This window comes from Paramormyrops kingsleyae, chromosome 4 (assembly GCF_048594095.1).
Source record: "Paramormyrops kingsleyae isolate MSU_618 chromosome 4, PKINGS_0.4, whole genome shotgun sequence".
Classification (NCBI taxonomy): Eukaryota; Metazoa; Chordata; class Actinopteri; order Osteoglossiformes; family Mormyridae; genus Paramormyrops; species Paramormyrops kingsleyae.
Window position 1 is genome coordinate 26,475,828 of NC_132800.1, and position 21,179 is coordinate 26,497,006.

The window sequence follows — 21,179 nt, forward strand, 5'->3', positions numbered from 1 at the left end:
TCAAATTATGTACATATACCGTATTTATTACTGGAATTTGAAATCAATTGTGCTTCCTGAACATTTCTATATCATGAGGTTTATATTCATTATAACATTATATGTATAATACCGATCTTAACATCGGCTTCCTTTCTCCAAGAATGGTTTTATAAATACCGGTATGTTCAACTTTATTAGCCAGTTTCAAAACTGTTCAGAAAATCTCACTGTCGCGTCATATACTTAGGTTAACATATATGCCGACACTTAACGTCACCCTGTAATGTAAACCATGCAGCGTCACAAACTGCAAAATTAGGAAGTGTTTGCACTGTTTTTCAAAGGCACGTAATGGTGCATTAATTAAATGCGTGTTTATTTACTATGCTTGCATTTCATTATCTGTTAGGTCTGTTCTTGTGGAAGATGATATGTTGATCGAGTCCCTGCTGTCATGAGCATATTTGTATGTTACTGCCTCGTCAGGCAGCAATAAACAGGGAAAGTCTTGATGATATTCTGTAAGTGATGAGTTACTAGACTGCTTTGTCCAGACATTGGCCATTTACTTCATGTTCCAATCGGTTATTAACATAAGTAGCCTAATGTGTATTATTCAGTGATGTGCATTTGGATGGACTGGTGTAACTTTAATTCATTGCAATGTCTAAAAAGCTGCCTGTTGCAAACTTAAAATGAAACGTCATTAGAAATTCATATTCCTCAAACGCCTGACGATTACACGTAGGCCTTGGTCAGGATCTCTTCTCATCAGGGGAGTTCAAGAATCATCTCAGGATGAAGACGTACACGAGTCGCATTTGTTTAAACTTCCCAATTACTTTACAGAAAACGTCCCAGGGCTTCTTGCAAACGTAATATGTAGCCTAATTTTGTTTCCAAGCAAACAAGATAATTCTCGATGTTGCCTGCGTCACTCCACGTCGGGTCCGCTCATCGTCCACGCATGGTACTTAAATCCTGGTGCAACCACCAGGACCCCGTAGCTGCATCCGTGTTCGGCCGCTGATAGGTAGACACAGCTACTCCGGGTCAGTTACCGAAACTTAGACTGGGGGCTTCAGTGACGTCATAAAGGCTGAGATTATAGCGGTGAGCAGCGCTGATCCGGCTCTTGGCTCCCTTTACGGGGATTGGCTGGCTCCCGGGCGTATAAATACGCACTTCGTGGGAGAACACACCGATATTATTTCCGAAACTTGCAAGCTCGCCGATCTAACGGGAGGAATCAAAGGGGACGTAAGTAGCCTAATTCTTTAAGCACTAACCTTATTTCTTTGAATTATTTAAAAAATAACTTACAAATAGTAGAAATAGTGTACTGTCAACTATTTAAGAGTTTTCTGATTAATTTTCGCAATATATAGTACATAAATGTTACGTTAAGACATTATTTAAAATCAAATTTTGTTTAATTGTTCATTCTGTGTTTCCCTCACAGGTAATGCAGGATAATATCAATGGCAAGAATAGGAAATTAAACATTTTGTCTTTGAAGTTAAAGGTTTTATTTCTTGTCTTACAGTCCATGGGGTTGACGGTAACATCATGCTGGACGCTCATTCTGAGCACCTGCTTGGCGCTGCCGGTCTGCGCAGACTGCGGCCAGGACTGCGCGCTCTGCCTCTTCCGTCTGCAGGGCAGAGCTGCTGAGGTGAGCACGCTGGTAAGGCGCAGCCGCTGGTCCACCTCCATCCAGACGATGTTAGGGCATCGAGGAGCTGCGATGTATGATGATGCGGATATTAGTGTCGAAAGCAAGGCGTTCCAGTGAAAGCGCACTAGTGCATCTCCTCTGGGTGTTCATAATTAACCCAGACTTCTTAGTGCGTAAAACTTCGTGGATTCTTCTTTGTTTTTGCCTAAACTAGTTTAAATTAAACATATCTCAATCGTACAGTAACAGCAATCCCACTGACTGATTTTAAGTTTGTAAGTTTTTACAATAAAAATGCTGTTTTATTATTTATACAAATTCTGAAACCGTGTAGTATTTGCGGTAAATAAGTACGGACTGTCCCATTCCTTCCAGGGATAATCTATTCTTGTTGATCAGTTTGAAAGATATCTGTTTCTTTTAATGCTGGTTACAATAGATAACGAAATTAAACCGCCTGTCGCGTTATCGAGGACCTTTATCTGAGAAGGTTTATAGTGAAATTCGGACTTATTTTATAGACATACAGAAGAATCTTACGTAATTTTATTTATTCTTTATATAGTGTTGGCAGCGAACCTGTTTTAGTTCACCAAACTACAAATATTAAATTGAATCCAATACAGCATTTAATTTTTAGCATTTTTAAATTAAGTTTCGAATATATAAGTCAAATATTTCACTCAACACCTTTTAGAGGGGTACCCAGTGCTCAGTATAGTGTTGGGAAAATTGTGGAGCAAAAATAAGATGTTCTATTTGGTTTTCGCCCTGGAGGTTTGGTCATGCCTGAATGTAGACGCGGGCTGATGGTCCGTATCGCACGCAGAACCTTTGGTCCTGAGCAATAGCGCCATTCACTATGATTACTGACATCTCACTCTAAACCCATAACCCGGGCAACAGCAGGTCCCACTAACGCTAACGCGTTTCTTATAAGCAGAACATAGAACTATCTGCAGAGAACAATATTACTCAGTTTACATGCAACTATATATCCTTAATCTACATGAATGTGTTTTACGTAATTTCCGCATAACTGCCTCACGGAGCAATTTCCCGAGAATGTGCTTCCATAACGGACCAAAGGGGGCAGTATGTTACCAGTGTTGCCTCTGACATCTGGGGCTTTGGCTGTCCTTGCTGCTCCTGCTCTGTCTGCGCGTGGAGTTTGCATGGTTTCCCTGTGTAGTGTGGATTTACTCTGGGCAGGAGTGTAGGAACCCCAGTATTTAGTCTGGCTTAATTCACACCCCTATAAATAGACATTTGGCTTTATATTATTAAGTTTTGTACCCAACCCAACCCCCACTGCAATACACTGATATCCCTTCAAGGGTGTCCCCAGCCTTATGCCCTAGGACAGGGTCTAGGGATCTATGACCTTGTATAAGAGATCGGAGGATGGGTGGAATAATTCAGCCATGATGGTGACCACATTTTTGTTTTATCTTCCTGTGATTTTCACTCAGACATGTACGCTGGAGTGCGAAGGGAAATTAACGACGAGAAAGTCCATGGACCTCTGCAAAGACATGCTCCAAGCAGAGAGAGAGCGGGTAGAGAGAGGGAGCGCCACGAAACAGGAGGACGACGAGCGACAGCTGGAGAAGAAGTACGGGGGTTTCATGAAACGCTACGGGGGGTTCATGAAGAAGGCCGGAGAGCCCGTCGCTGGGCCCGAGGACGAGAACGGCAGCAGAGACGGCCTGGTGAAGAGGTACGGAGGCTTCATGAAGAAGGACGCGGAGGCCGGCGGAGACAGGGTCGGCGCTTTGAAGGAACTTCTGACCCCTGAAGCGGCTCTCAAAGACGACCAGCAGGTGGAAAAAAGGTACGGTGGCTTTATGAGGAGCGTGGAACGGAGCTCGGAGCTCGACGGCGGCGCCAGGGAGCTGCAAAAGCGATATGGAGGCTTTATGAGAAGGATGGGCCGCCCTGCGTGGAAGGAGGACGAGAAGCGGCTTATCGGCTTCCTCGAGGGCCCCCGGGGAGATGAGGGTGGAGCCTATTCACCGGCAGCAGAAAAGCGATATGGAGGCTTTATGGATTAGCTGACCAATCAAAGGACACTATCTCTGATCACCTGCCCTTCTTGTTTGCTTGATATATATATATTTTTTTTTACCAATAAGCATATATGTTTGTCTTGTTGTCAGACAACACCACAGACTACACTGTAAGAGTTTTATTTATTACAAGGAAGCACTGGGTAGAGGGGGGGGGGACACACCTATAAACAAGAAATGATTACAGAGGACTGATTTGGGGATTTCTGTTTGCCGTTTTTTAGGATTAAAATCATGGTTCACGGTGTTTTATTGTTTGTAAAAATGCGCTACCCTAATTAAAATTATTCAGTGTAAAGGTCATTCGAGTCCAGCGACAAATCAGAAAGTCGGATTCAAAGAACAGAAGAAAAACATTATGAACAAAAGGAATTGAGACTTTCCAACATAACACAATCCAAAAATTCCCACAGGATTCATTCTAACCTGTCACATCTTAAATATATCACATCCACCCGAATGGGGGTGTCATCAATCTTTTGCTTATGTTACACTATCACCAAAAAGTGTCTGTAGCTATTAATGAATTAACATGTTTTTCCTTAAAGAGATTCCATCTCTGTGTGTAAGTCATTATGATTAGATGCTGAAATGAAAATAAAGTCATTTTAACTGCAATCGTAAACATACTTCTCATTATGCTGCGGGTTTCTAATCTGAAGGACACCGTGGCCTCAGTTTCACACACAGATACATATCTAATATCTAATATATGTATATATCATAAATATTATAACTATAAATGTTAGCCTAATGCCATCCCTAACCATAGCCGTAACCCTAACCTGAATGTGAACTCTTACCATAATCTGAGATTTAAAACTAATAATCACACTATCATGGTACCAGTGCATGGAGACGTGTTGAGTACCATAGCCTTAATCCTACAGGTCTAATCCTAATTCCAAACTGAACCATAACCCAAAATTTAAACTTAATCCTAATGCCAATCTAATACCTTAGATTTAACTTGAATAACAACCAACTGAGCTATGACTAACCCCGATGGCAATACAAACTCTTACTCAAACATTGAACTTCATCCAAATATTATCCCTAAGATTAACTGTAAACCTAATGCCAAACCTAACTCTAACTAATGTAGCTCTAACAAGAACCCTAACCTGAATTTCAACTCACACCCTTATCCTAATCTAGATCCAAAAACATAAACTGTTAACAAAGCTGATGGAAGAAAAAAGGATTGTGTTGAATGAATGTTCTCTTCCATCAACTTTGAGTTGTTTTTAAAGTATCCAGGCCGACCTACTGGTGAGCCAAACACGTCTAATGACTTTGTTAGATGTGGCGATCTCTTTGGATTCCCTATTTTTACAATCTCACGTGGTGGAAAGGAGAACGGACTTAAGTTTCGATCAGTCGTAAAAAATAGCAGAAAAAAGCCGTATATTTCATTACTGCTCAATTGCGAGATTATATTGCAGTTATCGGGAAATTAAGAGACAGACACAGACGCTCCACTTCTCCCGGAAGTTTGACGTGTTATGCAAATCGCCAGCAGCTCCGTGGTAAGTGATGTGCAATGTCCCGGCAATGTGACCACGGAGAATTAAAAACGCTGAGGATCATCTGCCCACCAAAAGGATTGCAATCAAGCTCGGTTGACAAACTGCACAGCCAGCAGCCACCATCCGCCTCCCTGAAATCATTATGCTTGGGTGGAATGCCGCAAACAAATGTAGTGGGTGGAGGAGAGGACTCCTCTGAAAGATGCACAATCACAACATGTGAAGAACATTATACAATGAAAACATCAATCAGAAGCTGCACAGGACCCATAATCCTCCGCGCAGGTTACGTAAGGCGTCATGCGGCTCCAGTGCTTTCGGGCGGGGAGAGCGGCGTCCAAAAGCGGCGCATCGGGGCTGCGCGCAGACGCGAAGTGCGACCGAGAAGCTGCTCTTCCTCCGTCCTGCTGCAGGTACTGTGAGCGCCGACGGCGGGGCTTTAATGCGGGGCGTGGGGCTGCTTTAAGGCCGCTAACCAGCCGGATCCGCTGCGTGTTTCTGGCAGATGTTTTTGCTCAGGGCTGTTTCTGATCCCGCAGTTAATGCACTTTGTTTTACTTCTTCACATGAACTATTGCAATGGCTGCAAGAACTTTAGCAGAGGACCGAAGTCCCGTTATATTGGTTTGCAATTCGCGGTACTTTAATTGTTTAACTTTTAACCATTCGTGCAACGCATGCAATGCAACTGTTTATGGTATCGGACCACAAATAACTTTAAGTAACTGAAATGTATTAATACAGATGCAGCTAATTCCGTTAATTTTAAATATGCTGGCAGACTTTTATTTGGTTTAACAGCGTTACACACGTTGGCCAGTTCATATCTAATGCCAACGTCACAAATACACCCAATTTGCCAGTTAACCTTAACTAGTCGGTTAGTGTAAATCACCAGACATCCAATAGCCACCGACACATCACTTTATAAGAAATTGAATTTAATTCCGTTATAAGTCGGACTGCTTGTCCAGCCAAACCAGCGCAGATTCCAACTAAATCCTTGCGGCTGATTTGGTGATTAATGGCAGCAGTGCGACCTTCGGTGCCTTTTTAACCGGCGGACTGGTTAACGTTGTCGTGTTTCTGTCCCATTTCACCGGGGGGGGGGCGGACTGCTGCCGGTCGTTTTGGTTGGGGGGGCAGACTGGTGCCGGTCGTTCTGGGGGGGGAAGCAGACTGGTGCCGGAAAACTGACAAGTTATTTATGCAGTACTTTGCAGTCATTTTACAGTTTTTACAAATAAGTATCTCATTTCTTGTTTAGACTGTCTTGTTCCCACAAGCTTAATTAATGTTTCTGTCGTTAACTTCGCTTTTCACCAACTGAAGCGACCCGACCGCCCAGCGCCGGAGGATCCGTCAAGAAAACGTTACTTTAGCCCACATATATAAATGTAAATATTAATAGCAACAATAATAATGCATTAATTTCAAACGCAAGTAGCATATGTATTTAAGGTGGCTGCGGGGGAGGCGTGCATGTTTTCAGGGGGGCACTGGTACCTGGCCTGCAGAGTCACTATGCATTTACTTAATAGTTTGCCAACTTGGCAAATTACGCAATCGGGAAAAAAATAAATAATTAGAAAATCTGGAAGCAGGAAGAGCACAATTTTTGTTATTCAAGAGCCTGATGGGAAAGTTTTGGCCATTGTTGGCTTTTATAGTAAATGTCTTCTTTCACGTTTTGGGGAAGCAGATACAAAATGCGACCGGTATAAACGGATTTCCAAGAATTATTTTTCATTGGGACTGAAGCATCCCTGAACAGGCCGTAGAATTGGATAGGTCAGATTTGTTTTCAGTAAAACAGTATTGCAATCGTGGTTATTCATAGGTCCCTGATTCGTCACCATGAACTTCTTGCTGGAGACGCTGCAGATGCTGGTCCTGAGCATCTACTACAACCTGGAGGTATTCGTGCGACTCTTCATCCCGGCGCGGAAGAAGAGCGTATCCGGTGAGGTGGTGCTGATCACGGGCGCGGGCAGCGGCATCGGCCGCCTCATGGCCCTGGAGTTCGCCTCGCTGGGAGCCTCGCTCGTCCTGTGGGACATCGGCGTGGAGGGCAACGCCGAGACCGCCCGCCTGGCCACGGAGAAGGGGGCCACCACCGTTCACACGTACCTGTGCGATTGCAGCAACAAAGCCGACGTGTACAGAGTGGCCGACCAGGTGAGGACGCCGTTGCTTGTCTGTCACGCGTCAGCACAGCCGTTTCCTGGCGGGTCCGCAGCCTGGTAGCGGGTACCGACTGGCGGGTCCACAGCCTGGTAGCGGGTACCGACTGGCGGGTCCGCAGCCTGGTAGCGGGTACCGACTGGCGGGTCCGTAGCCTGGTAGCGGGTACCGACTGGCGGGTCCGCAGCCTGGTAGCGGGTACCCACTGGCGGGTCCGCAGCCTGGTAGCGGGTACCCACTGGCGGGTCCGCAGCCTGGTAGCGGGTACTTACTGGACCAATTGGCACATTTGTTTTTATGAAGATCATTATCAGAAGAGTATGTGATATGGAATATGTGTTAGTATTACAAACTGCAGATATATAATTCAAAGTTGTTTATATAGCGCCTTTCACGACAGTCATCACAAAGCGCTTTACCTGGGTGTGCGGTAATACAATATTAAATTTATATTGAATTATGTATGAAACAAGAAAGAAAGAAAGAGCCAGATGACAATGGAGGAGAGGAACCAAAAGCTTCCAAACAGGGAGATATATAACAAAGAAACCCCTGGGGGTCCAAGGGCGACTGCGGCCTGATATTTTTTCCCCCCTTTCCCCCAGGAATGTTAATATTACAGATAAAGAATGGGCCTGCTTGCTTAAAGCAAGTGCACGCGGTCATGGTCATAGTCACAGTCATAGTCACGGTCAAAGTCCGTCAGTGAGTCGGTTCTCCATGTCGGCCTGTGCGAGTCGGTAGATCAAAAGCTGCGCGGTTCCTGCGTCGCGTCCTTCCATGGGACTCGAACCGTGCTCCGGCTCAGATGGGCCCCCGATCGCCACCCAGACATGCGGGAAGGAAATACGAGAGCTTGTGTGTTGAAATGGCTGGTGATAAAGAGTTAAGGAAAATCAATATTAGAGAACTCGTGCTAATCCAATATTGAACTAATCAAAAATAGTATGTACTGTGTAAGTGTGACGTGCTGTAGTTAATGGCATGAATATACAAAGTGCGTTTCAGCTCTGAGAACACATTTAGTGTGGTAGTTTGGATAAGGCGTTTGGCCCGATCTGCCGCGGGCATGTTAATTGTGCAAACAAGTTGGGCAAGTCTCATGCAAACACATCATAACTGTGCCAGATGGTCATTGTGCAGATAGGGAAAGCGGTTTTTTTAAGTGTTTTGTAATTGTTTGGAGAATTTCAAACAAAGGGATTTGCAGCAATATGAACCGGCATTTGTGAGTCTAGATGTTCAGGCCAAGTTACAGCGTCGGTAGCCAGCAGGAAAAAGCGGGAGGTCTGTGCAGTTCAGTGAGAGATCCAGAAGGTTCCGGAAGCTGCTCTTGGGTGACCAACATGATGGCCTACTGCTATGGGATGTAAGTGATGTCATTGACCCTTTTATACAACCTTCTAATATGGCATTAGCACCAACAATTCCAAACCCTGGTCCTCCTGTGGTCCAGAATAGTCTTGTCCTTTAATGAGATGCTTGTATCTGAATTGTATCAATGAGAGCTCTGTGTTGTTTGGTGTCATCGTGCGACGTCCAGCCTAAGAATGCCCAGGGTTAGGGCTGCTTCTCTTATGAAACCATTGAACCCGTTTGTCTTTCCAGGAATGATCCGCATTCTGTGTGGGACTGATGAGGCGTCAAGCTGGGTGTGGCAGGTTCTCCATGTGTATCATTCAGTCACATTTCTGTTTAGATTTAAAATCTCGGAACCCTCAAAGGCGCGTGTAATAGTTTTTTCAGCTGTCGGCCCATTTAGACCCAGAACTTCGAATCTCAGAAACAAAATGTTTGAACTATGGAGTTCCTGTGTTTCTCGAACCTTCTCCGAATGGAATCTATTGTGCAGTGATGGCTTGTTTAGTTGAATGTTATTCGATAATCAAGAGACTTCTTGTTTTAAAAAGCATACATGTCAGTGGATGCGGCTCATGGTACCGCGGGTGGGGGTGGGGGTGGGGGTGGGTTCTATGCTCACTGGTCGTTTCTGAATAACTTGCATGAAAGATGTTTCATTAAACCTTAATTTGATATATTTCCATCTTTTTTTGGAGGACTTTGGTGTCTGTAGCTGATCTCGCACCTCTTCTGTTTTTCTTCCCTGTTATTCCCTGTCACCTGGTCCTCTGTTCATTGCCATATAGACGATGATGCTTGCATTATTCCATAACGGTGGCATGAAAGCTGCCAGGCATGTGTCATTGTTTTGGTTGCTACCTGGTCGCTAGGATTTAAGGACAGCTGTCTGACAGCTGTTTAGGGATTGGCTGACCCCCCCCCCCCCAACCACCCAAAACCATTATGTCCCTCCCTTCCTCTGCCCAGGTGAAGAGGGAGGTCGGTGACGTCAGCATCCTCATTAATAATGCGGGCATCGTCACGGGGAAGAAGTTCATCGAGGCTCCGGATTCCCTCATAGAGAAAACTATGGAAGTCAACACCATGGCCCACTTCTGGGTAGGTCCTCGTCCAGCCTCGGCTCCTGCTGGGGGGTGGGATTTGTTGTCAGGCCTCTTGCTCACCTCCCCTCTGCCCATCCAGACCTACAAGGCTTTCCTGCCAGCTATGATGGCTAACAATCACGGTCACCTGGTCAGCATCGCCAGCTCCGCTGGCATGATCGGCGTCAACGGCCTGGCAGGTGAGCCCCCCCCCCCCCCCTCCTCGCCCCCCCTCCTCGCCCCCCCTCCTCGCCCCACCTGCTTCCCTTCCTAAGTATTAAAATGCATTTTTGCCTTATATTTTTGTCTTATGACAGGTTTGTTGGAATGCATCTGTAGTAGCAATAACAAATAAGTAGTTACTAAACATATATAACCAAAAATATGTGAACACCTCTATTAATTTGAGGAAGTTGCTAATCTGTGCCCATTGCAGACACAGGTGTGTAATTTACTATACAGTTGCTCAATCTCCTTCAACAAATATGAGCAACAGAATTGGTGGTTGTGCAGAAGATGTTGGTGACTCCATTCGGCACCATATTGGACAAGCTGGTGTCCACAAACATATACATGTGGGCAGTGGTGGATTAATGGTTAGGGAAGCGCACTTGTAATTGAAAGATTGCTGGTTTGAATCCCTGACCAGCAAGGCACCACTGAGGTGCCCTGAGCAAGGTGCCGCCCCCAAGCACTGCTCCCCGGGCGCTGAATTAGCTGCCCCCTGCTATGTCACACTGTCACATATGGGTTAAATGCAGAGGACATATTTTGCTGTTGTGCACTTTGTACTATGGTGACAAATAATCACGCCCCCCCCCCTTCCTGACCATGTATTTATTGAACAAGTGCTTTAAACAGTCAAGGTCACTGAGGGGGGAAAGTATGCAAACCTCTTGAAAAGGGGGCTTATTTTTTCTCTCACAAGTGTAGCTGGTGCTTAAACTGCAGCCTTGTTGTTTAATATGTTTGACATCGATAAATTAGATAAGTCTGTAATGTCTTGTTTGGTCTGTGGTGTTTGACATCGATAAATTAGATGAGTCTGTAATCTCTCGTTTGGTCTGTGGTGTTTGCCAGAGGTGACTGCGGGTGTGTCGGTGAATGAGGTTCCTTTAAACTTACGCGCTTGTTTGTTTTGTAGATTACTGTGCCAGCAAATTTGCCGCCATTGGTTTCGCGGAGTCCGTCGCTCTGGAGATGCTGTCGTTGGGCAAAGACGGGATCAAGACCACAATCGTGTGCCCGTTCTTCATCAACACGGGCATGTTCGAGGGCTGCGGCTCCAAGTGAGTGGCTGGTGTGCCGATATGCTCTCCGTAAACGGGCGCAGGGCACTGAGCGTGGGTGGGTGACCCTGCGTGGGAGTGGCTGGTGTGCAGATATGCTCTCCGTAAACGGCGCAGGGCACTGAGCGTGGGTGGGTGACCCTGCGTGGGAGTGGCTGGTGTGCAGATATGCTCTCCGTAAACGGGCGCAGGGCACTGAGCGTGGGTGGGTGACCCTGCGTGGGAGTGGCTGGTGTGCCGATATGCTCTCCGTAAACGGGCGCAGGGCACTGAGCGTGGGTGGGTGACCCTGCGTGGGAGTGGCTGGTGTGCAGATATGCTCTCCGTAAACGGGCGCAGGGCACTGAGCGTGGGTGGGTGACCCTGCGTGGGAGTGGCTGGTGTGCCGATATGCTCTCCGTAAACGGGCGCAGGGCACTGAGCGTGGGTGGGTGACCCTGCGTGGGAGTGGCTGGTGTGCCGATATGCTCTCCATAAACGGGCGCAGGGCACTGAGCGTGGGTGGGTGACCCTGCGTGGGTGGGATGGGGGAAAAAAAAAAGTGGAACATACCAATTTATACACCTTGCGGGGGGGGGCAAACCTTGATCAGCTGAGAGATTCTCTGCCCCCTCCCCCCCTTCAGTAACCAAATAAGTCTGTGGAGGGTGTGGCCCTCTTTAACCCCCCCAATGTGTCCGCAGGTGGCCTCGCCTGATACCCACGTTGGAACCAGTCTACGTGGCCAAGAAGATCATTAATGCCATCCGCACGGACCAGGTGTATCTGATCCTACCGCGGAGCCTCTACGTAGTGCTGGGCTTGAAGAAGTGAGTGTGTGTGTGTGTGTGTCTGTGTGTGTGTCCCCTTGGGGTGCAATACAGAGGTGGTGGGGCATGAATATACTAGAGCATGATTAAATCTGGGGGGGGGGGTCCAGGTAGTGCTGGCCAACCCATTACATTGGCAGCCTGCTGGGGCACCATCTCAGGACGTGCCAACTTGGCAGGCCTTTGGCTCCGGGGGGTGGGCGGGGGGGGGGGGGCACTGAAGCCTGCCTTGGGCTCCACATGTGCTTCAATCGGCGCCATTTGCTGGACTGCAAGGCTTCAGGAACCTGGGCAGAATCGTGAGTGTTTGTGTGGTAGTTTGTCTCTCCTGTAAGTGAAGCTTATTCGCTCAAGAGACTGATTCTTCATTTTAGTTCTGGATGCCTTTGTGAGCGATGTGGGGGTGGGGGGGCTTACTGTAAGCAGTGAACCCTGGCACTTGCGTGACTGGTGTAGTTGGGGGGGTAACTCTAGCCAGGTTTGACAGAGTAATAAAAAGCTGACTGACACAGACGACTGCAGATGTGACCCTGTTTGGGGTCTGATGTCACCGCCTGCAGCCTGCCTCAGCTTCAGTTACGTGTCCCTCATGTCAGCTCGTCCCGCACCTGAGCGTGACCACCATTCCAGCCTGCCTCAGTCTAACCCGTGCCAGGCTGATGCCCTTGGACGGCTGCGTATAGATCTCATACCGTGCGGGTGGAGCTGTAGAAGAGGGTTATCTCCATGGCAACCTCTATCTGCCAATCACTGCATGCTATCATACCCATCCTACCCTAGAGCAGGACTTGAAATCCGTGCATGAGAGTGCATGACACGCATATTTCTGGGACAAAACCACGGTGGGGGCATCTTACCTTGGCCCCCGCTGGTGCGATAGGGTTTCGCCGTGACTCCCAGAGGAGTCCGCATGACTCGCCCCAAGGCAAGTGCCGTGAATTAGGCCCCCTGTTACCGACTGACCGGAAAACGGTGTACCCAGACAAAGGTGTGTTTATGGCTTCTGTTTGAGAACAGCCCTCTTCACAAAGAAGGGTCAGCCGCGGACCTCCTCCCTTCGATACGGCGGTCAGCCTCGGCTCTGCTTGTCAAAGCCATTGTGGACGTTACCCTCACTCGCTGGATGAATCGGACCAACATGGTTGCAGGTCAGGTTTCCCTTATGGTGCTAAAACCTATCCCATCTGCTGCCGACCCCCCCCCCAGCTTCTTTCAGTGGAAGCAGGGGACCCTCCTTGGACGATACCTGGGCGTGTCTGATGACCCCGAGAGCCGTGAGGTCTATAGGAAACGGTCCTGAGTGCCAGCCCTGCTGGAGAGCCCCAGTCGTGGTCTGGCCCCACTGCCCCGAGGCCCATTGTGCTCTTATTGCTCCAGGAGGCTGGTGCTCTCTACCACCACCTGGTGGACAGAGATGGCTCCAGTTCTTTTGACTGCTTTTCTGCTTTGGATCCACCCTTTTAAGGTTTCCCACTTGCTCATTGTTTAAAATACCCACAAGTCTTCACTCCCAGCTGAAAATGTTCTGCACTTTATTAAATTTTGGGGGCACAGTGGTGAAAATCTAGATTTTGTAAAAAAATATATATATATATAAATATATATATATTTAATAAAAGTTTTGTATATTTCTTTCAGTTGGATTTCCTTCTGCCGTATATTTGTGGGGAATATGGTGACTGGTCATGTAACCAGGATTTCTTTTCCAGTGTGAAATAAAAATTTAACCAGTCCTCACTTAACCTAAACCCTGCCATAAATCTTACCACCTTTCAGGTGCTTTTAAAATGATAACTTTAATAAAATCATCATATGTATAGATCCATTTCTTTTAATTACTGGAATAGCTACTTCACTATGTTACAGCAGCGGTTCAGAGTCTCCTGTTGACTTAAAGAGTCAGCCTAAGTCTGGGGGTGAGGTGTTTGGGTTCCCATAACAGATCTCTGGCCAGAGTCCCCCAGATGTTCTCAGCCTAAGTCTGGGGATGAGGTGTTTGGCCAGAGATATGTTATGGGAACCCAGAGTCCCCCAGATGTTCTCCACATGTGCTGGAGTAACAGTCCAGCCAGAGGATGCTCCCACTTCCAAATGCGTGCTTTTCAAATTGCAAATGGTTGCATCTGCATTTGCTTAATGGTGCTTAAATAAACGCAGAATTTGCATTTGAATATCATTCAGATATTCCAAAGATAATGGTAGCGGAACGCCTGGGTCATGACTTGGAGCAGGAGGACGAGTATGTATGTGAGCAGGAGGAAGAGTATGTATGTGAGCAGGAGGACGAGTATGTATGTGCAACCTTTTCTCCAGTCCATGCTGGAGGTTTGTCTCCATCTGGCTCCTGGGAGATTTACTTACACAAAAATCTTCTGAGGGCAGAAGGAAAAATGATTGGTTCAGGGAGATCAATCAAATCAAATTGGAGAGGAGGTGAGTTCAACCAATCAGATGTCTTGGTCCTGCCTCCTCTAGTTGCTTGGAACCAACTCCTCTACAATCTGATTGGTTATCTCTCTGAACTAGTCATTGTTCCTTCTGCCCTTTGAACATTTTTGTGTAAAACTCCAATGAGCCGCCATCTGTCACCTATCTATAACAGGTTATACATTTTCATTTATACACTATCAAGTGCCAGTACAATCAGATCATATTTTGTTGGATTATGTTTTGATCCTCTTGCAAACAGGAGGCAACAAGCCATTGTGATTTACAGCCTGTCTGGTGGCACTGGGGACAATGACACGCATCCTGTCTGTGACAATTCTCTGAGAAATGCGTTTTTGTCCCCTTGGGTTTGCTAATGAATAGGGCTGCACGATATTGGAAAATCTCAGATATTGTAATGTGATTTTATTGCAATAAATATTGGGATATTTCTAAAGCAAATAAAGGAGTTCAAAATAATCTCTCCATAAACCTGTCTAGGAGTGATTTAAACAGCAAGGATGACAATTATGATTGTCCCGGAGAGCCTATGCAGAACACATGCAAAACAATGGCAGTAAACCTTTAATCTGATTTTTTTTTGACCATATACTACATGATCTGATTGAAAAGGAACGATCGTTAGAATTGCAAAGCTTGCTACTTTTATTTCCTATGACAGAGTAAAAATATTTTAGTGAAACTTAAACCCCGTCTCGCTTACATAATCCTATCACCAAGATTTCAAAATACTGGAATTGAATTGCAAAATATGGTTGTTTTTGAAAATCCAATATAGTGTGGCATAATGTCCTGACCATATGAAAAAGCCTGATCTCAACCCTGCTGACTGTATATCTAATATCGCATATTGCCCAGGCCTAATTGTGATTGGGGGTTTGCTGAGAGTCTGTATACAGAGTTTGCATGTCATTCACTAGCCAAAAAACTATATCCAAAACCCCCCAAATTGGGGTAAATTGCCATGGAAAATTAGAACAATGCCAGTTTTCCTTTTGTACCCAGCAACAAAAAACGTTGTAGCATTATGTGTGATTTAATCTGCCTTACTTGACATCTCACGTCCTACGATGTGATTATCGAGCATTAACACGTCGCATTGATGATGTGAAACGATATACTGCTAGGCTGTCACAGTAAATAAGAAACTGTTCTTCATGCTTTGCCTGGTAAAATAAAGGTTAATGAATTAATGTATATTGTGCAACTATAACTAACTAAATAGAAATCGCTTGACAAAACACGCAGCAAAGCATCGATTCAGGTGTTCGATGAACATGGGACAGATTCGCCCAGGAACAAGGTCAACCTGTGTGAGACCTGGAAGTAATTCTCCCACTTCCTGCACATTGATAGTGAGAGTTGTTGAAATATTACTCCAGTCTTTTATTCGTGCATGTCAGCTGTGGTATGTTACACTTCTGATTTAATTACTAAAATGTCCCAAGTAATATTACCGCCTGAAACATCTACAAGATGCAGATATGTTCATCCAGGCTACCATAACTAAAAAGGGCTTGTGGTTTCTCTCTCTCTCTCTCCTCTTAAGCCTTCTGCCAGTAAAGCTTGCCGTCTTGCTTGGAGTCTACCTTGGAGCGTTCAACTTCATGGATGCCTTCAAGGGACGTGTGAAAAAGACGCAGTGACCAGAAGGTGGCGCCAAAGAATGCAACAAGCCATGTTTCACACACTTACTGCAATAATTTACAGTACTCATTTTTATAATTAGATTTTATTGTATGTTTTTACCATGTACCTAATGCAATGTTTGGCTGTATGTGACCCCCCCCACCCCCAGCAAAAATTGGTGATCTACACATTTTATGACTGTAAACCACACTTGTAGCATATTCGATTATACTGTTCAGTTGAATCAAGGGCGTAAGGTTGGCTTCACCATTGGTAGGGACCAAATCAGCCTCAAGCACACGCCAATCGCACAATATTGGTAGGAACGTGTTCCTGCCACCCCTACCCCAATCAACACCCTTGAGTGGAGCTCAGGATGCACATGCACAGAGTAAATATGAAGGACCCCCCCCCCAGCAGTGTAAAAGGTGTGGACCAGTACCTGCCATGAAAAGCATGACACTATGTGCTCTGCGTGCCCAAGGAAGGAAATGATAAACCTCTCTGTCACATCCTATGGAAAGCGCTCAAACCCACATGCCTTGAAATGAAGGACTTCTGCATACATTGGGTGGTGAACGTAACCCGTGAGCTCCACCGGCCCTGGGTGGTGAACGTGACCCGTGAGCTCCTCCGGCCCTTGTTTCATTTTAATTTCAGGATTGATTGAAGACCCTCCTGCTGCCAAATGTATCAAACACGACAGCGTGTTGAAATATGCACTTAGACGACCGAGACTCCCACACTCAGCATCGCCCAGAAGCACTTAAAATTACCTGAGATTCACAAAGAGCCATTTAAAGATTCTAGTTAAAGATCTTTAGCCCAAAGACCAGCGTAAATTAGTGTTAACCTTGCTGTCCAAGGTATTTATTAGCAGTGTCTGGAATGCACCCCATTATGTTATAATTATTTCCAGTAGATGCTTCATACACTTTATTATTATTTTAGCGCTCGGGCATTTCTGTAGCTGGATCCTGTATTAAAGGCTGCATTTCATTACTTGGCCAGTAGGGCAGATCTCACGCCAGCCGTTCGGCCGCAAAACGATGCCCATGGAATCTGGCCAGTAAAGACTGGGTAACAAACCACTTATTTTTGTACTCGACACTTCTGTGGTACAAATAAAAATTTCATTTAGAGATTTTAGTTGTCCATTATGTATTGTAACTGCTGTTTACTGGAACCAGTTACTGAGTTTCTGACTGGAATATATACAAAAAAGCCAAAAATGATCACGCTTAATATTTGTTTTATGCTTGAAAAGCACTAATAAATAAATCAATCCGATGTCCAAACCCTGTTGTCTGTTTGCACGGCAGAAGGTTGGAGCAGCTCTGCTTTACCCACAGCGGATCACATCCGTCCAAAGACGGGAACCAGCGGTAAGTGAACACAGACCTCAAAGGGTGACGGCTTCTTGGCTTGGTTTGGGGGGGGAAGGTTTACAAAAACATGTAGTGTGTGTGAATGTGCGTGTGGGAAACCCCCAGTGGACCAGGGCTTTCCACCCTCTACAAAGAAGACTGGATCCAGCAGGCTGCGCGGAAGAGACCACCTACTGGTGGTTCAACGGGCAGGAAGGCGGACCCAGCAGAGCGTTGTGGAACGCGATCAGGGCACAGTGAGACACGTAGGACACTGCTGGCCATCCACTGCATCCCAGCTCATCTCCAGCCGTCTTGACTATGTCTTGCCATTGGACAACGATGGGTCAGGACGAGACAGTGAGGCTGATGAATGTGCGCAACTCTCCCTCACTTTAATCCAAGTCACGCGCAAGTCATGACTCCACCCCTATGTAGTCAGCAGAGACGGCTTATGGAAAATCATGAAGTTCGGCTGCCCCAGCAAGTTCATCACAATGGTGCGACGGTTCCACGACGGCATGATGGTCAAAGTACTCGACGATGGTGACGAGTCAGAAGCCTTCCCTGTAACCAACGGCGTCAAGCAAGGTTGCGTTCCTGCCCCGACACTCTTTAGTAGGGTATTCTCCGCCATGCTGACCGATGCGTTCCAGGGCTCCCAAGATGGCGTCCGCCTCAGATACAGGACTGACGGCAGGTTGTTCAACCTCAGACGCCTGCAGGCTATCACAAAGGTGAAAGAGACGGTTATCAGAGACCTTTTGTTCGCTGATGACTGTGCCCTCAACACCCCACAGAGCAGAAGATGCAGCATGGACTGCTTCTCCAAAACCTGTGACAACTTTGGTCTCACCATTAGCACCAAAAAGACCGAAGTCATGTGCCAGCCTGCACCTGGCAAGCCTTACCACGAGCCACACATCATGGTGAAAGGGCAACAACTCACACATCACGGTGAAAGGGCAACAACTTCAGGCAGTTGACAACTTCACTTACCTGGGCAGCACCATCTCTCGTGCCGTCAACATCGATGCCGAGATCAACAACAGGGTTGCCAAGGCCAGCGCCACTTTTGGGAGATGTCGGAGCGGAAAGGTATCAGCCTAACCACCAAGCTGAAGGTCTACCGTGCAGTAATACTCACAGCACTGCTCTACGCCTGTGAGACCTGGACCGTCTCCAGCAGACATGCCAAGCAGCTCAACCACTTCCACACATGCTGCCTCCGTCGACGCCTCCACATCAGGTGGCAGGACAAAGTTCCAGACACAGGTCCTAGAGCGGACTGGCCTCCCCAGCATCTTCACCCTCCTGCAGAAGATGCAGGTTAGATGGACTGGCCATGTCATCAGAGTCAACCGCCTGCTGAAGCAACTTCTCTACGGAGAGCTGTGCCAGGGCAAGCGTACCGCTGGGGGACAGAAGAAACGCTTCAAAGAGCCTGAAAATGTCCCTCAAAACACTGGGCTTCAACCTCAACTCCTGGGAATCTCTTACCGTCCAGCATGGTGCAGCAACCTCACTAGTGGTGCCCGTGCAGCAGAACTGAAACGAACGGCACGCGAGGCCAGAGCTGCCCCCACCTCCACCTCAGCACCCGCCCACGTGTGTCCCACATGTGGGCGTACCTTCCGAGCCCGGATTGGCCTCATCAGCCACCTTCGGACCCACAGCCACCATTCTTCCATATGACTTGGAGCCATGGTCATCTTCGACCACGAAGGACGAACAGAGAGAGAGAGTGTGTGTGTGTATATATATACACTCACCTATAGGATTATTAGGAACACCTGTTCAATTTCTCATTAATGCAATTATCTAATCAACCAATCACATGGCAGTTGCTTCAATGCATTTAGGGGTGTGGTCCTGGTCAAGACAATCTCCTGAACTCCAAACTGAATGTCAGAATGGGAAAGCAATTTTGAGCGTGGCATGGTTGTTGGTGCCAGACGGGCCGGTCTGAGTATTTCACAATCTGCTCAGTTACTGGGATTTTCACGCACAACCATTTCTAGGGTTTACAAAGAATGGTGTGCAAAGGGAAAAACATCCAGTATGCGGCAGTCCTGTGGGCGAAAATGCCTTGTTGATGCTAGAGGTCAGAGGAGAATGGGCCGACTGATTCAAGCTGATAGAAGAGCAACTTTGACTGAAATAACCACTCGTTACAACCGAGGTATGCAGCAAAGCATTTGTGAAGCCACAACACGCACAACCTTGAGGCGGATGGGCTACAACAGCAGAAGACCCCACCGGGTACCACTCATCTCCACTACAAATAGGAAAAAGAGGCTACAATTTGCACAAGCTCACCAAAATTGGACAGTTGAAGACTGGAAAAATGTTGCCTGGTCTGATGAGTCTCGATTTCTGTTGAGACATTCAAATGGTAGAGTCAGAATTTGGCGTAAACAGAATGAGAACATGGATCCATCATGCCTTGTTATCACTGTGCAGGCTGCTGGTGGTGGTGTAATGGTGTGGGGGATGTTTTCTTGGCACATTTTAGGCCCCTTAGTGCCAATTGGGCATCGTTTAAATGCCACGGCCTACCTGAGCATTGTTTCTGACCATGTCCATCCCTTTATGACCACCATGTACCCATCCTCTGATGGCTACTTCCAGCAGGATAATGCACCATGTCACAAAGCTCGAATCATTTCAAATTGGTTTATTGAACATGACAATGAGTTCACTGTACTAAAATGGCCCCCACAGTCACCAGATCTCAACCCAATAGAGCATCTTTGGGATGTGGTGGAACGGGAGCTTCGTGCCCTGGATGTGCATCCCACAAATCTCCATCAAGATGCTATCCTATCAATATGGGCCAACATTTCTAAAGAATGCTTTCAGCACCTTGTTGAATCAATGCCACGTAGAATTAAGGCAGTTCTGAAGGCGAAAGGGGGTCAAACACCGTATTAGTATGGTGTTCCTAATAATCCTTTAGGTGAGTGTATATATACACACACACACTGAATGCTGTTCAGCCAAATGGCTACTTTAATATTAGTTTAAATACTAGAACTCGTGACCATAGGTGGAAATTAGCGGGAGAACATTTTAAACTGAATTTGAGGAAGCTATTCTTTACACAGCGTGTAGTTAGAGTATGGAATAGTCTTCCTGCTAGTGTAGCAGAAGCTAAAACTCTGGGTTCCTTTAAATCAGAGCTAGATAAGATTTTAACAACTCTGAGCTATTAGTTAAGTTCTCCCCAAACGAGCTCGATGGGCCGAATGGCCTCCTCTCCTTTGTAAATTTCTTATGTTCTTATATATATGGATGATAGGGATTTTATATAAAATGCCCATCCGTCCCTGTCCAAAGCTGCTATCTCCACTGGGCAGAAGGTCCTTAACCACCCCCCCCCCCCCCCCCAAAAAAAAAAATGCTACAGGGATGCCCCCCCAAATTTCGCTCTCCCCTCTATATGCGAATGCTCTACGTCTTGAAAAAGGAGAGCAAAGATGTGATACACGAGAACACGATCCAGTGTCCCTCACACAAACGGCAGTTTTATTTTATTTCATTCATTTAGTGACTGAGTTTGATCTGTAAAGGACAGAGTGCAGACATGGCCTGTAATGAGAGCGCTGTCCATAGTGGGGGTTTAACAACAGCTCCTTGCGTTACAGTCACGAAGGAGATGTCTTAAAATTACTAATTAATCCTTTTTCTGTGTCCTCAGTATGATTTTGTTTACTCAGATGATTAGTCGTTGTGTTTTTGTGGCTCCTGG

General features: G+C 46.4%; 2 protein-coding genes across 4 annotated transcripts; both read left to right on the plus strand.

Moving 5' to 3' along the window:
• penka (proenkephalin a) lies at window positions 1-4,347 on the plus strand. Of its 2 annotated transcripts, none has more exons than XM_023828620.2 (3): window positions 1-1,242; window positions 1,529-1,669; window positions 3,133-4,347. In XM_023828620.2, the coding sequence occupies exons 2-3, from the start codon at window positions 1,532-1,534 to the stop codon at window positions 3,712-3,714; spliced, it is 720 nt and encodes a 239-aa protein (XP_023684388.1). In that variant the 5' UTR covers window positions 1-1,242; window positions 1,529-1,531; the 3' UTR covers window positions 3,715-4,347. The 2 variants fall into 2 exon arrangements, with proteins under 2 accessions (XP_023684388.1, XP_023684389.1); XM_023828621.2 differs by having other exon boundaries at window positions 1,529-1,657.
• Window positions 4,348-5,529: 1,182 nt separating this feature from the next.
• sdr16c5a (short chain dehydrogenase/reductase family 16C, member 5a) lies at window positions 5,530-17,351 on the plus strand. Of its 2 annotated transcripts, none has more exons than XM_023828639.2 (7): window positions 5,530-5,671; window positions 7,099-7,436; window positions 9,771-9,902; window positions 9,987-10,086; window positions 11,031-11,175; window positions 11,859-11,984; window positions 15,982-17,351. In XM_023828639.2, the coding sequence occupies exons 2-7, from the start codon at window positions 7,116-7,118 to the stop codon at window positions 16,076-16,078; spliced, it is 921 nt and encodes a 306-aa protein (XP_023684407.1). In that variant the 5' UTR covers window positions 5,530-5,671; window positions 7,099-7,115; the 3' UTR covers window positions 16,079-17,351. The 2 variants fall into 2 exon arrangements, with proteins under 2 accessions (XP_023684407.1, XP_023684408.1); XM_023828640.2 differs by lacking the exon at window positions 15,982-17,351 and adding an exon at window positions 13,191-13,616.
• The last annotated feature ends 3,828 nt before the right edge of the window (window positions 17,352-21,179 follow it).

What these genes read in the sequence shown, in the direction of transcription:
- sdr16c5a (XM_023828639.2), top strand. Translation starts at nt 7,116, where the DNA reads ATGAACTTCTTGCTGGAGACGCTGCAGATGCTGGTCCTGAGCATCTAC. An exon ending in TGTACAGAGTGGCCGACCAG is followed by an intron (nt 7,437 to 9,770) that starts GTGAGGACGCCG and finishes TCCTCTGCCCAG; the next exon opens with GTGAAGAGGGAGGTCGGTGA. An exon ending in ACACCATGGCCCACTTCTGG is followed by an intron (nt 9,903 to 9,986) that starts GTAGGTCCTCGT and finishes CTGCCCATCCAG; the next exon opens with ACCTACAAGGCTTTCCTGCC.
- penka (XM_023828620.2), top strand. Translation starts at nt 1,532, where the DNA reads ATGGGGTTGACGGTAACATCATGCTGGACGCTCATTCTGAGCACCTGC. An exon ending in CTGCTGAGGTGAGCACGCTG is followed by an intron (nt 1,670 to 3,132) that starts GTAAGGCGCAGC and finishes ATTTTCACTCAG; the next exon opens with ACATGTACGCTGGAGTGCGA.